General features: G+C 38.9%; 1 protein-coding gene across 2 annotated transcripts in view; it reads right to left on the bottom strand.

Moving 5' to 3' along the window:
• NCOA7 (nuclear receptor coactivator 7) overlaps positions 1-16,318 on the bottom strand; it is a 62,945-nt gene that overhangs the window by 38,411 nt on the left and 8,216 nt on the right. For both annotated transcript variants that reach the window (XM_053973993.1, XM_053973992.1), the window contains exon 3: positions 1,814-2,064. In XM_053973993.1, coding sequence (XP_053829968.1) covers positions 1,814-2,064 — 251 coding nt within the window. The remainder of the gene's footprint in view (positions 1-1,813; positions 2,065-16,318) is intronic.

Here is a 16,318-nt window from a genome sequence, read left to right on the forward strand (position 1 = left end):
TGGTGCTCCGGTTGGTAAAAGCCTTTAGGAACAACCAAAAAGAAGGCATTTAAACAAGGAGAAGGTTTTTATATCTCTGGATTTTGCCAGTTGGGTCTGTGCTCAGCTCAACAGCAGCATGAAATTATTTCTCAACAGAAATTCTATATTTCTGCAGAACCCAGAAACTCAGTATCATTTCAAGTCACCTTGTAATGATGCCAGTCCACATGAAACTGGGGAACACTTATGAAACAAATGTAAGTAAAATGTGAGCTTGCACTGACTGCTGGATCCCAAGTCAAAGACAACTCAAAGACATCAAAGACATCTTTGCATTCTTCTTAGCCAGCACTGCCACATTCTTCAGTAACAGGGAGTGATCCCATTGCCCCTCATCTCACCACCCCAAGCGCCAACTGTTGCAGAATTTTTTAGTTTAACTCCTGAAAAACTTGAGAAATAAAATTGAGCTACTTCACAAACCTCGAAATTCCTCTAGGTACAAACCAACAAGTGCTTCTAGCAGAAGCACTTTACTAGGAATGCAGCAGAAGTTTATACTTGTGTGTGTTTGGAGTTTTTTGTATCAGCATACTACCAAAGCAGAAAGAATTTTCAAGTTTGTTCATTAACAGCTCTCCAGTTTTCCTTTTACAGATTTTATTTCCAGAACAGTGTGGTCAGAACTTCAGATAGAGAGAAAAAGTTCTTTTAGTTCTCAAATTATTGATCTCATCATATTCAAATCTGCCAAAAGTTACAGCCGTATCAAGAAATCACTGTAAACCCTTGAGCTTGCCAGGAAGTATTAGTCCACGGTTTATCTTCCTTATGGCAAAGCCTATACTGCCTCATAAAAGGCACTCTTCAGTTATGGGCTAGTCTGTACGACCACTCAACACATAACATTTCCTCTGCAGATTTCTTTTATTTATCCTAAAGAGGACTCCTCTTTAGGAGTCAGCCATCCATGCACACACTGTGTGAGCAGTAAAGAAGTCTGCTTTGTGGATAGCTAGGGTTTTCTGTTCCATTCTTTCTCTTTGGGAAAGGATTCCTTACAAGATGGAACCAGAGTTCTCCAAATCTAAGAATTAATTCCAACAAAATACCAAGACAAAATCTGGAATGAGAAGTATTTCATAAATCATACCTAAAATCAATTAAGAGTATCTAACAAATTACAATCGAGAACTGCAAACAGATGTGTATATATATGTATATATATACACACACACACACATATATATATATATAAATGTGCAATTAATTTTTTTCTGAAGTACTTGCAAAAAAATCTTTTAAAAAGGAATTTATAATTAATTTACTTAGCTGAGGGGTGAGGGGGAAACAAGCCATCACACAAGCCCTTTGACATCTTGTTTAAAAATTTACTTACTTCTACTACTTTACTTTAATTTACTTACTTCCTTGCACTTTAACAGACAAACATGAATATGAATTAAGTCTGAAGCCTTAAACAGTATACATCAATTTATGAAAGAAATAGCCCTGCCGAAAAAAATGAACCCCATGAAACACTGAAGACTGATCTTAAAAATAACTAAAATAAAATGCAATAACAAACTAACTGCTGCTTATAACAACACTGAGTTTTAGAAATGAGAAACAAGATATAGGTATTTTTGTGAGAATGCATGGTTTACGTTAATATCAGATATTTTGAACTATATAATTCTATTTGCTTTTATAGGAAGGATATCCAAAGTTAATCATCCTTTTAAGAAGGCCTACAGAATATGAGAAAAATACATTAGCAAACTATCAAAACAAACATATTTTAAAATACTACAGCATTAATATAACTCACCGGTACTATAGTATCTTTTAAGTTCTGTGCGTCTGATGTCTTTCAGTTGATTGTACTTTTTCTTTTTCTTTTCCTTGTCTGGAGCAGTTTGCTTTTCCCCAGGAAATTTACAGTTGTCTTCAGATGAACTAATTTGCTCCAAAATAACTTTACTTTCATCATCTTTCTCAGCAGTTTTGGAAACAGGAGATCCAGGGGAATTGTCAGAGACAGTCTCGGTGGTTTGTTTAACTTGCCTTTTCTTTTTCAAACTGTGCATAAAGAAAAGAAACCCACATTAAGATTTAGGCAATCTCTAGTGAGAAGTTAACTCACTTTCTAAATTGATTATTTAAAAAAATAATTTAATGTCAGAATTCCTTACAACCCTTTAAAAATCACACACTTGGCATCAGTAACTTGGTAACTAAGATCCTACCTTATACTCTTTCTTCCATTATATCATAATCTCAAGGATACCTTCTCAAGAATAACAAAAAAGGTAGTAAAGTTTTTAGTCTTGTTTACTGAGGAGAAGGAACAGGGAAAAACAAACAAACAAACCATTGAAAAGCTGGGGTTTTTTAAAAGGACCATGCATCTCAATGTAAAAATAAGATACTGAATTCATGTTTTCAAGATGAAGCTTGGTATAAAATAAAACCTCAGATCACAATGTACTATAACACAACAGCCAACAACAATTCCACAGTCCACTAATCCTGCTTCATAAAACCATCTGTTCTCATATAAACTTGTTATTTTTTTCCATTTTGTCCAAAGTTATCTCCTAGAGGCCACTCGTGCTACTCCACAGCTGTTCTGGCACAACCCACACTAGCTGGTATTCCAAATGTCACCCAGGAGCTCCTTTTGCAACGTTATTAACATGGCCACAAACTGCTTGTACCAGAACATTTTCCAGCTACCTAGATTTCTTCTGAGAGAAATCTTAATGAGCTGCCTATAGATCTTCCAACTTATCACTATAGCAACAAGAGTATTTTCTTTTAGGAGACTCCTTAAAGCACAGATCAAGTGAGAAAGAGGCTTCAGGAATCCTAACACATAATTTTCTCCTAAATCACCGTCTATAGCACTGAGTTTGCTTAGTGAGAGTCAAGACTGACTTTATGGGTTGAGGGTCACTGTCACTAAAATAGCTCCCAGTTAATCACTGACTCATACCATCCAAAATGAAAAACTAATCTACCTAATGCTCCTTCTCTTCAGTACATTAACTTCTTGGTTACAAGGTACCTAAGGGAGTGAGTAGTATATTTATCTTATTGATGCCAAAAACTTTGTTTTGTGCACAAGAAGAATTATGCATAGAAAATGCAGACAGTGAGTCACCACAAATGGGAAAAGGTCACATGAGCTCACAGCAGTAGCTTACGTAAGTGAAAACTTAATACATTAAGTTATTAATATAATGCAAGAATTTCAGAGATTCTTTCTTCCACCTTTTATGTTTATATGCTTTTCATGTATTCTTTTAGACTACAACATAAAATACATACACAGAGCAATTACAAATTTTAGACATTTCAGGCTACATGCCTTTTTTCAAAAATAAAATACTAAAACCATTTCCAAGTTTAGAACATTTAGACTGAGAAGGGTCAGTTTCTCAGACATGTGAACAACACTTTCCAGTGAAACACTTCAAAATACAACAGTATTGTTGTATTGCTTGTGTTATTAACAGTGTCTATCACACATGTATGTATACATATTTCTTTCATGCTTCCCAAAATAGGAAGATTCACATCCTGCAGCCAACCCAGTGAGCATGCTGTGTTCCCCATTCATTCAAACCCCCAGATCTGTAAGACAACTAGCAGAAGTAGCTCATGCTCTGCCCAGCAAGAGACAGTTACTGTATATGAAATTTATGGATTCAGTCCTGACTACATATGAAAACACCATACAGGGATTTAGAAAAGATAAAAAGTGACTACATCTATATAACAAATGAACTGTTTAAACTGACTGTTACACTAGACTAATTCAAATTTGCATATGAAAAAGAGGCTTATTTTTAACTAGTAAACCACAGCCCTTATAAAAGGCTGCTGTAGCAATCACAAAACATTACAAACACTTTGCATGCACAAATGTGTATATTTAGCTCTGGTGTAAATCTTGGCAACACAGCCCTCTATGATGAAATGGCATATTCCTACCATGGCTATAACCAATTACAGACTTCTAAAGGAGCCACATTCCTGACTTTTGACTACAGTGACTCAATGACCTGTGTGTGTGTGTATCACAGGATACCCAAATCATCTGCTTCAGTAGATGAGAACTAGCAAGCATCCACTGGCACCCCATGTCTACTCACACTGCAGCGGAGACTTCTGTCTTCAGATTCACAGTCTATTTGTTTTGATCACAAACTCTGTTTAGTAAGCTTTCTGTAGTATGAATGTAGTATCTCAAAACAACAGGAGAGCCACTAGTGGAAACATAGAACCCTTTCTGGCAGGGAGAAGAAAAGACTAAAGAGTAAAACCTCTGTAGAGGTCAACAGTCCTTGTGACAATACTAACAACTTCTGTCAGTACTTTCCTTAAAACATTCTCATTTGAACTGGAGTTTTCAAAGATGCCCCTGGCAACTTTTAGAATGAAGTGCTAAAACAGAACTGGTCCATTAGTGATAGAAAAAAAGGAAAGCAGAAAGGAGAATCTGAACTGACTCACTGCAATGCAACTGACTGGTTCTTGTCCTCAGCGTTTAATCCTGCTGCATTCCTACTCCTACAGCACACCGGGGGCTCATTATACAATGTACAGCATCTCCAGCCACAGCTCCTGCTGCTGTGAATGGACAGTGCCACCGGTACTTCAGGCACAAGTGATCAAGAATCTGGGGACTCCATAATTTCTATTCCATTGCCATCGTAGGTACCAGATTTTCAGATGGTGCCAAGGTTACTCCTCCTGCCCACTGCTCTGTTTCAAGACCATGACCATCCAACTCCAAAAGTGCTAACCTTGGCACTAGGAAAAAAGACTAAATTAACAACAAGTATCCATGACATTCCAGACAGGACTCTGAGTAACTGCAACTCTGTCTAGGGTTATGATCTCTGCTTGTAAGATGCTTCTTCCTGAGGTTTCTAAAGCCTGGTAAAAATTACCAAAACCCCTCCAATTCACACTCCTGAAAAGCCTTACCTGTAATATATCAAGGAACCAAAACAAGCCTTCAACAGCATTTAAAGCCATAATGCCAGCCTCAAACCTACTATGCTTTTTGACACTATGCAGCCTCTTAGTAAAGCAAAGCTCTGTATACACACAAGGCAATTATTAATGCACACTGGTATAGTGCAGCAGAGACTGGGCTGTGAAGAGCACAGATGAAGGGTTTACTGCATCTTAAACTCCATTCTCTTGACTTATCTCCTTCAGCCTCCACTCACCCTTCTCTCACACTGACCTGTATATCCCACACAAGCTGCCAGTCCTTCTCCCACTCAGATTTCAAATCTGTCACCTCCTAAAGAAGGTAGGGGTTGAAAGTCTAATCTACTCTTCTCTCTGCTCTCAGGTATTTCCCAAACTTCATGACAAGAGCTGCTATGAACAATGGTTTAAGAACATAATTTGGTGAATTATTTCTTTTTTCAACTACTTTGGAAGATTTTGAGTGGGTTTGTTCAGTTTCTAAGGGGATGTCTGTGAACAAATCTAACATTCAGTTTTGTCCTAATAGTTATGAAAGTAAAAGGGAGCTGAACAGCAAAAAAAAAAAAAAAAAAATTAAAAAAAAAAAAAATTCAACCTCTCAGTTTGATCTTGTTCTGCAATTAAATCAGGCAAAACAAGATGCATACGGTGAATTAATGAAGTGTTGCTGCAGAAAATGCTTGGTTTTCAGTATCAGTTGATGGATATGTTGTGTTCCATGAAGAAAGTGGCTGGGGGAAGAAAGAAAAAGAAAGAAACAGGGAGGGCAGGATAAACAAACATTTTATCTGCAGAAACACTCCTGTTTATGAAAAAAGTCTTACACATCTGTAATTTCATTTAGACACCAGATAACATTTTTCAAGCTAGTTGATTCTGACAGGCAAAACATTTCTTCTGAGAAATGTTTATACAGAGAGATCCGTTTCCAGCCCCTCAAGTGCTTTCGGAGAAACAACCAGTAATCTATTTCCTAAGTTTGTTCAAATACAAAGTTTGCCAGCAAAAGCAAAACTTACTGCAATACAAAGATCATTTAATTTAATAAAGACTGATCTGAAATGGACACATTCTCAGAACAGGCAGGTGAAAATGCAAGGTTAGCAGTGCTTACTTAAATTAATTTGCAACTGACTGTTTAATACCTTGGGCACTGACTTACAGGAAAATAGCTAGGAAAATTCCAAGAAATGGCCTACTTCATCTTCCAGACCCAACTCTATTTGACTGCCTATGAAAGGCAAATAACTAATATTTAGAATAAAACAGTCTGAATTTCCCATTACAAGGTAGGTGGTTAGGGTAAAAAAAAAACTGCTCAGAGAAAAGAGGGATGATTTTATCTGCCAACTTCCACTAGAAACTACAAGCAACCAGTAAAGCAACTCTGACACTGAAACAATAAAGACATAGAAATCTGGCATTATCTTTTTTCCTAGAAATTTCATTTTGTTTTACTTAACATTTATTCAATAGCAATGTCTAACAGACAATTCAACAGGACCTCATTCAATACGTAATATCACAGTCAAAGAGCACTAGGTCTTTATCATTGGATGTTCTAAAAAACTCCTGTAAGGCATGTTTCTTATGATGCATTACATTAATAAAGATCATACACCATGAAAAACTCTAGCTTTAGAAACAAAAGCATCTAATAAAGTGGCCCTCCAAAAATATAAACAAAAGAAGGGGGAAGGGAGAAGAAATCTTTTTATCTTCCAGCTGACAAGCTGAAGTTTTCCTTTTTAAATATTTTCCACAATGTGCATCCTCTAAAATATGCCTTGATATCTGGCATACAATCATCTTAACATCCTGCAGAGCACAAACAGATCATGTTCCTCAAATACCATTTTTTAAATCTATTTATGCATACATACAATAAGATTACAAAAAAAAACCTTTAAAACACTTCAAACACCTTAATCTCTTTTGTTCCCATTAAGATTCCTTTATATAAAAATGATATGCACACCAATTATTTACTTCAGAATTAATAATTTTAATCTTAATTTAAATCTCTGCACTGATTATAATACATACTAGTTTCTTTCTACCCTCCATGCCTTTCTCCACCCATCCAGAAGAGCTCAATAAATCAAATGTCACATCAAAAAAAACCCCATACCTACCTACAGAAATCTGACAGCAAAAATCTCCATTAGTCACCCACTGGTCTGATCTTAATCAGTCCTTCTCTCCCAGCCTGCTCAGATCACCCCTCTCCCCTTCACCCAGCTCAGTGCCAGCACAACTCAGCCAGTTCCAGGCATGACCCTGCTCTCATCCCATCCCATGGAACCTGAAGAATAAGCAGATCTCAGACAAAATAAATTATTGCTGCTTGCAAAGCCAAAGGAAGTCTGACTGCTTGGCAGACTGTAGCACTTAACCCAGACCTTCCCAGTGCAACTACTTTCACTTCAGCACAGAAACAAATACAATGCCATTGACCCTCAGAAATCTTCCTAACACTGAATAGCATCCACCCCACAAGGAAGCACACTCCATGGAACAGCAGACATTTCAGGTTGGCACATGTCCTGTTTTGGAAACAAGCAAGCCACAAGGCTGTATGTTTACTACTAAAACAGACAATTAAAGCAAATGTAAGGGAGAGAACACATTTTTTGCCAGATATTTAAATAATATTCTTTATATCTTCATATATTTATATCTTTTTATCTTCCACAGAGAGGAAAAAACTACAAAAAAATCAGTTCTGAAAAAGTCATCAAGGACAACCATGTAGTTCCAGTATGGTGGTTGCAGACACTCAAAAGTATCCATAACCTGGTCATTCCAAAGGACAAAACCCAACTCTGGAAAGCTCGGATGTTAGTAGCACAGGTCAAAGCTGGAAATTTCCACTTTTATTGGAGCTCCTGTTACTGATTGACAGCAAGTACCAGCAGGCTTCACAGATGGTCAGCTAGCAGCAACGCTCAAGAAAGCTGGCACGCTCCAGAAGTGCTGTACTGACAATCCAGGGTATGTCTATTTTCTTCCCAATACTGCCATTAGCTTAAAAACCAAGTCACTACATCTGTTTCATCATCTGTAATGTAGAGGGGAGGACTTGTAGTAGAGTTGTTCTGAAATTTTAAAGACACTACACTTTGTGATGAGCTCTTACATTAAGTAAAATGTTAATCTCCCCTCTCCAGTTTTCTGACTTAGATCAGGGAATTTTAAATATTTCATCTAACATCTTTTATGTTTATTTAAGGGGTGGGAATAATCCTTGTTTCCCTGGGTAAAACTCAAGGAGGGTCTTGAGTTGTCAGAAAGTTTTTGTTTTCCTAAATTTAAGACTACAGTGTTCTCATACACCTTAACAAACTTTCCGTTTTCAAAAGCAAAAGTATCCCCATCTTTTGTGTCTACTTAGCAAAAGACATTATGATGTATTCAGCACTCGGTTGCTAAGACAACAATTTAATAAAATCTTTTCCATAGGAAAAGGATTCTGGAAAGCTATTTTGCTTGCTTTAGACATCTATTTCATTCTTCTCCTTATAACCTTAGTTACTGCAAGCTCTCAAAGAACAGCCTTAGGCAGAAGGCAAAATGAAGAATTCTTTCCCTTCAGATGATTTCTTTGCCAGAAGTTCACTTAATAGGCTTATTCAGTCAGAGAAGCACCACTGAACTACTTTGTCACAAATACCAACTTGATCTTTAACACACTCTCATCGTGCTCCTCTTGCTTTCTTCTGCTGACAGTGCCAGATACTCTCTCCTACCGTGGTGTTCATTCATCACCCCAAACGGCTCCTACACATGCCAGAAATTCTTCTGAAAGTAGCTCAACAAGGCATTCTCCCTGCACTGAAGCCCTGGCAAGGAAGCCATGATGGCCCTGCCCTGTCACCTCCAGACAGTGCTGGCTCCCAGCCTTCTCCCCCACCTAATGCCAGCCCCTCGAGCCACCCGTCCCCTCCACATCTGCTGAGTGAAACGGCAAGAAAAAGGGAAGTGCAGTTACACAGCAATGGAGAATGTTACGGACAAGCTGCACAGAAAGAGTCACACCATAGTAAACTTTTTTATTTTGATGAGGACAATAAGCTCATCAGGCTAGCTGACACACATCTCAAGTTTCTCCAAAACTTTGATAAACTCACTCCCTGCCTCAACTGAATGCTTTTCATAAAACTCAAATTCCATGACAAAAAGAGGAAGGACCTTTAAAATTAATAGTTAACATAGGGAAACAAAATGCAAGAATTAAGAACAATCCCAAAGGGATCACCATAGTATATGGAAAGCTCTGGGGGATGTGCGCTGCTCCATACAGTGGTTGCTCCACACCCACTTTCTCAGATCATCTATGTAACAAAGCTTCCTGATAATAGAAAGCAGTTTTAGTATTGATTAAACTGACTGAAACCAGAAAGAAATTCAGAGCTCAGTGACTCAAATGGCAATAAACATCTGCAAGGAAGCAATAAAACAGTAGGTGAAAATCAATGGTCATTTACAGCAAAACCCACAGGAAATGTGCCACACATCAGGCAGCAGTAATGTAGCTGGAACCCACCTCCAGGAAAAAAAAACTCAAGGAGTGCTATCTTAGTTTTTCTCATATGAGAAGTACCAAAGATACCAAATTAAATTCTTTCAAGAATTACATTCAGATAGAAGTGAAATGCAGACAAAAATATATAGCTTAGGTATGTTGTTTGCCAAAGATGGAAAAAGGTACAAAGAGCAAATATGAAAATTCATCATGGCAGGCCCACGAAGAATACACTGACAGAGATACAGTCTTTCAGTTTTGGTGATTTGGTTGGTCTGTTTTGGTTTTAGGGGCTTGTTTGTTTTTTTTTTTTTTTTTCTCAGAAGAAATCTACATGGCAAACTGTTAGAAGGCTGTACACATGTGGGCAGACTCTTGAAGGATACCTGCAGGCACTCCCTTTTTTTTCCGGCCCCCTATTCTTGAGCATCTGTGCCTGGCCCCCAGCAGAAATCAAGAATGGTGAATGCAACAGTAACGAGGCAAAAAGCACAGCAAACCTCCAGAGCTAAACAGGATTTGAGGAAAAGGAGACTTGTTTCAAAGCCTATAGCTCAAAGAAGCACCTTTAAGCCTCTTTTGATTGCAAAAGAAGGTGCCCCTCTCTCTCTTCTAACCACTGGTTTTGGCCCCAGGAGTGGTCCCCATTCTTGCACAGACCCATTTGTTGCAGCTGCACAGGGACCAGATCTGGGAAACTATGTAGGTTAAAGATAACGCAGCAAAAATACCAATATGTGAATTAATTTTTCAAAATTGGATCACTCCCCCATTAGATCCCACTTGGCTGTGCTAGCATTGGTGTCAACACAAAAGGAGGCAGCCATAAGCTGAGGCAAGACTGCTTCTCCAAGCAAGCCCTTTGCTGAGATGCAAGGGTTTGTCAAGCAACAGCCTCTCCTATGCTCCTTGAGATCAGTAAAAAGAGGATGCCAGAAAGCCAAGACAGGCACACACCACACCATGCCCAACACACCTCTGCACAGGAGCACTGAAGTGGTCATGGCAGATTCTTCAAACTTATCCAGAAAAGGTGCTTTGATGATGGGAAATTTTCATAAACATTGGCACTCTGAGGGCTGGAAGATGGGCAGCTTCCTCTGCTGCAAAAAGGAAGCAGTGATTCTACTTTTCCAACAGCAGCAGAGAGAAAATAAAGTGCTGTTTTCTCCATAAAAAGGATCTTAATGTTGAGTAAGTTGACATAAATCAGTAAGTGAAGTCACCCGTCAGTGTTTGCTGACCAAAAGGGTTGGAGTGATCCAAAACTTGCTATGGTTGAGAAGTCAGTGACCAAAGTAAAGTCAAAAATTCGACAGTTTTCTTATTTAAATGACCAATTACAGAGATATCTTAGAGAGGGAGGGAACTTGGATTGAAAGTACCTGTCTTTGCATTAGCTTTTGCTTTTCTTAAGAAAGTCACTTTGCAAATTACCAATTAAGTGTCGAGGTGCTCTGCACCACTGCACCACCCTCTATGGCATTGAACTATGAATTTAATATAGCTGTAAACAAAAGTAGTTTAAAAAAGAAAAACACAAAGAAAAAAACCACACTTTCTCCTTTATATTATTAATAGACAAGGCCAAGGTTTTTTTCTTTTTTAAAAAAGGCACTATATGGAAGCCAAACCAATGGCTTTAAATGCTAACTTTCAGAACACCAAAATTATCCAAATGTCACCACATATTTCTCAAGGATTCTGTTAGTAACAGCTGGAGATCACAGTATAAGAGATGCTGTGCACAGGCCTACAAACATGTTGGAAACATCCATTCAGGAACAAATTTAGAGCAAAAAGCACAGCAACATGAGTGGAAAAAGATTTTATTTAAAGTATTTCAGAGTAATTGCTAAAAACAAATCTCAACCAACTGCATACCTCATTTCTGTGTTTGCTTCATTGTCCTCAAAAAACTTGCAACCTATTTTGCATGTTGAGCAGTTTAATGACTGTCCTGAACAGACTTCCCATGAACTGGGATGTAGCACAGAAGAAATGTCCAAGTCCACTTAAGATACTGTTATGTGAATTAAAGTTCTGGAAAGACACACAGCCATGCTGTCATGGAGGAATAAAAAGGAATCTGTAGTTTCAGTGTTTAGAATAATGGCTGATATTGTCTCATACAACAGATATTTTATAAGTGAGCATCATGATCAATCTACACCCAGAACAGGTGTCTGCACCATCTTCTATACAAAATAATACGGCACCACCTTTTTAATACTGTAGTGAAAAGACCATTAACGACAGGTATAAAGATTACAAGACAGGAAGAGCTTGTCTGCGTGGGATAATCACATGGTAGGCATGTTCAAATGCAACTTCTAACAAGCATATAACTTAAAATGAGAATTTGACATGGCCTGATATTTTTCAGCAGCCATACCATTACATTAGTGTAGTTGGTCCTCAATTACACTCATAAGAGATAAAATGTGTATTAATTACTACTTCTTAAAACTCCTCTGTAGCTTTTATATAAAATTTTATATTATTTATGGATTTATTTTTGCCTGAAGAATAGTTTGCATTTTTTCATTTTCACTTCAGCTGAAACTTTTAACCTGCAGTCAAAATGTATATATGGCTGGAAGGGGAAGAAGCAATTACTTCAGGGAAAATGAAAAAGCAAAAAGTAAACCTTGCCCTCTTGTCAGTGTGATTGAAGATGGGAAGACACAAGAGGCTCTGCTCTATGTCCATGTTCTCTGGACTCTGTAAGTTCATGAGGTCTCACTGCACTTGAGGCAGTAGCTGAACTACAATAAGCTGAAGAAACCAGGGAGCTACAGTGCTCCTTAATTTAATCCTGTGAGGCAGCCCTTCTGCTCCTTGCAGCAGCACCCAGGCTGCAGCACACCCAGGAGGCTGAGTGCTGCTGCCTCCTCCCTGCACATGCAGAGCAGGAGGGAGGTGGGGAAAAGCAGGCCAGGAGCTATCTTCAGCCTCCTGGTATTTTCAAGGACAAAGACCTCCTATCAAATCCAGCCAGCCCAAGCCAGGTAAGGGAGGTGCTCTGTGACATCCTGTCCTACTGCCTGCCATTATGCCCACCAGTCCATTCCCTTCTGGGCTGGGAAGGAAAGCTTCCTGGCATGCTGGGTCTTACCCCTGCTAAGGCAGGTGGGTAGGGAGCTGCTGGCCTCCCCTCCCCTCCACTGCTCTGGCACTTCTCCCTGCAGCCACACTGCTTTGGACCTGCTCCCACCACTTGTGCCTGGACAGCTCAACTCCTACAAGCAGCTTTCACTGTTCTGTAACACCTAACAATATGGTTCTTCACATGCATAAAATTGCTCAAATGCATCTGTCCATGGGACCAGAGTAATATGCTGTAGTTTTGGGAAAAAAAAAAAAAAAAAAAAAAAAAGAAAAGAAAAAAAGAAAATAAAAAAGAAAAAATAGGAAAAAATGAGAAAGAAAAAAAATAGTTTTGGAAGTATTTGTAACAAAAAATCCTTCTTAGCCTCACACAAGCAGAACTGCAACATGCAGCACCTGACCACATGCTGTGGGATCAGGTGGAAAGATCAGCATCATCTTTTTAACATTTAGCTCACTAACAGATAGTGAACATACAGTGAACATACATAAATCTGCTTGAGGAGATTTGACTTTTAAAGATTGGCTGATTGAAACATGTGATTGACACCTTAGAACCATTTATTTATAGAAGCGTTACTGAAAGTAAAAATCCATTACAGAAATGCACTGTTATGTCAAAACCATAATATAATTTAAACTAAGCTTACCAGTGATTGGTTAGCTGTTAAGCTTACACCTACTGAAATAAAAATAGCCAGTCCAGAAAAATAGTAGCAAAAGCCTGAAGTTATTAGCAGTATACTAAGTGTTATACAAGACAAGTTCTCTGTGCCAAAAACTGCTGTCTCACAGGAAAATACTCAGTGTATTAAGACACCCAGAGAGTTGATTTATGGCTCATTTACATTACAAAAGTTTTCCAGCATAAGGACAATTATCTCCCTCCTCCTCAAATTCCTAACCACTCCTGCTGCTCTCCTTGGGATTTTCTCTCACATAAATCAACAGGAGGAATCCCACAGATCTCAGTGGAATAACATGAGAGACTTAAAGCATAGGTAACACACATCTTCAGATTTCAGATGATCTTAGGAAACACTCCTTGCTCAGACTACAGAGTAGGACAGAAAAAACCACCAAAAACCTACACTTACAACTCACCTCCACATAATCAGATTGGCAGGCACAGGGTGGGGTGGCAAGAAATCCCTTCCAAACACAGTCTGGAAGCTGGATTAACACTGAGGGCATGAGAGTTTACTATGGGGAGCCTAAGGCCACCAGGAATATGCACGCAGCTTCTTACCCTGTTCAAAGCCTGCAGAGCTTCATTTCCTTGGGGAGGCAAGAGTGGGGAGCCCAATGCCTAGAGGTATGCAGCAAAAACTACAGAATGTGCATCTAGTATTTCAGATACAGTGCAAGCAGACAGGTATCCTGTGTATCCACAGAGGACCCACAGTATTTCCTCTCTTACCAACAGAATTCCCTTAGTTAGCTATGTAGTGCTTTCCAGTCTCTCAGACAGAGGGGGAAAACGGCCCCTTTCCAAAAGCATGTTCCTGAAGGTATCATTCATACCTTTCCCCTTAAACATGCAGCACCCTTAGCAGAAATAGACTATACAATGTAGCATGGCATATGGCAAAACCATACAGGCAAAAGCCTCAAATGATGACAGATACAAAGGCAGGCAATTTTATTTGTGAGCCAGAAACACCTCCCCTGAGGGTGCATGCCTAACTTCTTATCAACCTGTGTTTTCTTCAATCCAGCAAACTCTAACATAGCTCACAACGCCGACTGTTTTCCTTCTCAAAACACTGTACAGCCCACTCCCTACTACCCGTGGTATAAAGCACAGGAGAGCTGACCAGGACTGCTGCCAAAAGGAGGTAAGACAGTTGCTATTTCTCAGAGCATGAGCAGGTGATTAACAGCACCACCTAAAGTCAGTACCATTAGGCATCTCTGTAGGTGGCTGCTTCTGGAAGGTGCCTTCATGCTGGAGCAGCTCAGTGATGACAGCTCTGTCATCCACAAGAGACATGGCAAAACCAGAAGGCTGAGTGTGACCACCTCCTTTCAGTAGCATCTTACACAGCATCACTTTAAAGTCGACCATGCAACCACACTTCTGGCCAGTATTATGCTACATTTTCACCAGTATTTTAGCTAGACTAAATTTTAAAACAGTTCACTGGGGTTAAGCAGAATTTTATGCAGTAGATACATACTGTGCCTAAGAACAGAAGAGAATACCTGGGAGCCTGAAAGGACAAGACCATATCTGCAGACACTACAGAAACAGTGCAATTTAAAAATGTAATTATATCAGATACAGTAAGAAGTCTGTATCTCACCTATCCAGAAAATAACCTTGTGAAGACTACAACTTTCATAATTTAAGATATGTCTTTAAATCCCTCCAAGAGGAAAAAGGTAAATGGCATGGCCCACCAGGAACGTCCAGCACACCCCTCAGTGCCTGCCATTCCCAGCTGTAGGCTGCAGGGAAGGGAATTAGAGGAAGGCAAAGTACATTGCAACGATGTTAATAGCCACTCTTATCCAAACTGCACAAAGGCCCATCGTGTAACTATTTATGTTCTATAAAGAAGGCTAAATACGTGTCTTTTTAAAAGCTGATAAGAGACACCCAAAAAAGCAAATTTAAGGTAATTGCATGCTTCTGTCTAACAATCCAACCTTACAAGAATCTTGTAAGGTGAAAAATTGTGAAATAATTGGTGTGACATAGTACATTTGAAGATTAACTAAACTCTTTTCTCTGCCCAGTCTCCTCTCAAAGAATTCAAGAACATCACAGAACTCCACCTTTCTTCTCTGTCCTAAAAAAAGCCCCTTCATACAGAGGCCACACTGTTACCCAACTCTCACTTCACACGAAGGGGGAAGTGAATGGGTGAGGAGGTTAACCATGCTTCCTGTCTTACAGAAGCTTTGTATCTCCATAAACAGCATTTCTGGTACTGGAAACTTTTAAAGAAGCCTGAGGAAAGCCTCAGGGCCCCATTAAATACTTTCACTAATTCTGTTACCAGTAACAAAATTCTTCTTCAATCCTAAATGACTCCACTGCTCTTGAGGATGAAAGCAGTGGAAAGAACCAAGACTGCAGAAACCACTATCTTGTTTATGTTTCCCAGAGGAAGCACTCACATTGGGAATAATTCTGTGATTAAAGACTAAACAGAAAATGTTGATTCATGCCCTTTTGCTGAATTCTATCCTGCACCACAGAATTACAAAACACACACACACACGCACCCTAAATAGCAGAGCAAATAATAACCATGCACCCCATAAATCTGAAGTGGTGATTTCTTACAAAATAGAATGCCTCAGGCATATGTGATATTGCCTGAAACAATATGAATAAAATGCAATACTGTAATTCAGTTTAAGTAACTCAATAATGAGGTAATGTTTATATATCTGGAAGCAGAGTCAAGATATTTTCATTGTACAGATGAACTGAATTGACGTATTATTTCCTAGAGCCATTTAAAAAATATTTAAGCATCTCCAGGATCTTGGCTTGACTGTTCTTCACACCCAAGATAAACCTCCATGATGGTTTGTTTTAAAAACAATGTGTGGAAAACTTTTCGTCCAAAAAGCAAAATATAAAATATGGGTGCTACAGGAAACCTGAATAAACATCAACACATTGGCTCAGCAGAATTAGAACAATTGCAAGGAAGCAACTGCTGGAGGAAT

This window comes from Vidua macroura, chromosome 3, assembly GCF_024509145.1.
Source record: "Vidua macroura isolate BioBank_ID:100142 chromosome 3, ASM2450914v1, whole genome shotgun sequence".
NCBI lineage: Eukaryota > Metazoa > Chordata > Aves > Passeriformes > Viduidae > Vidua > Vidua macroura.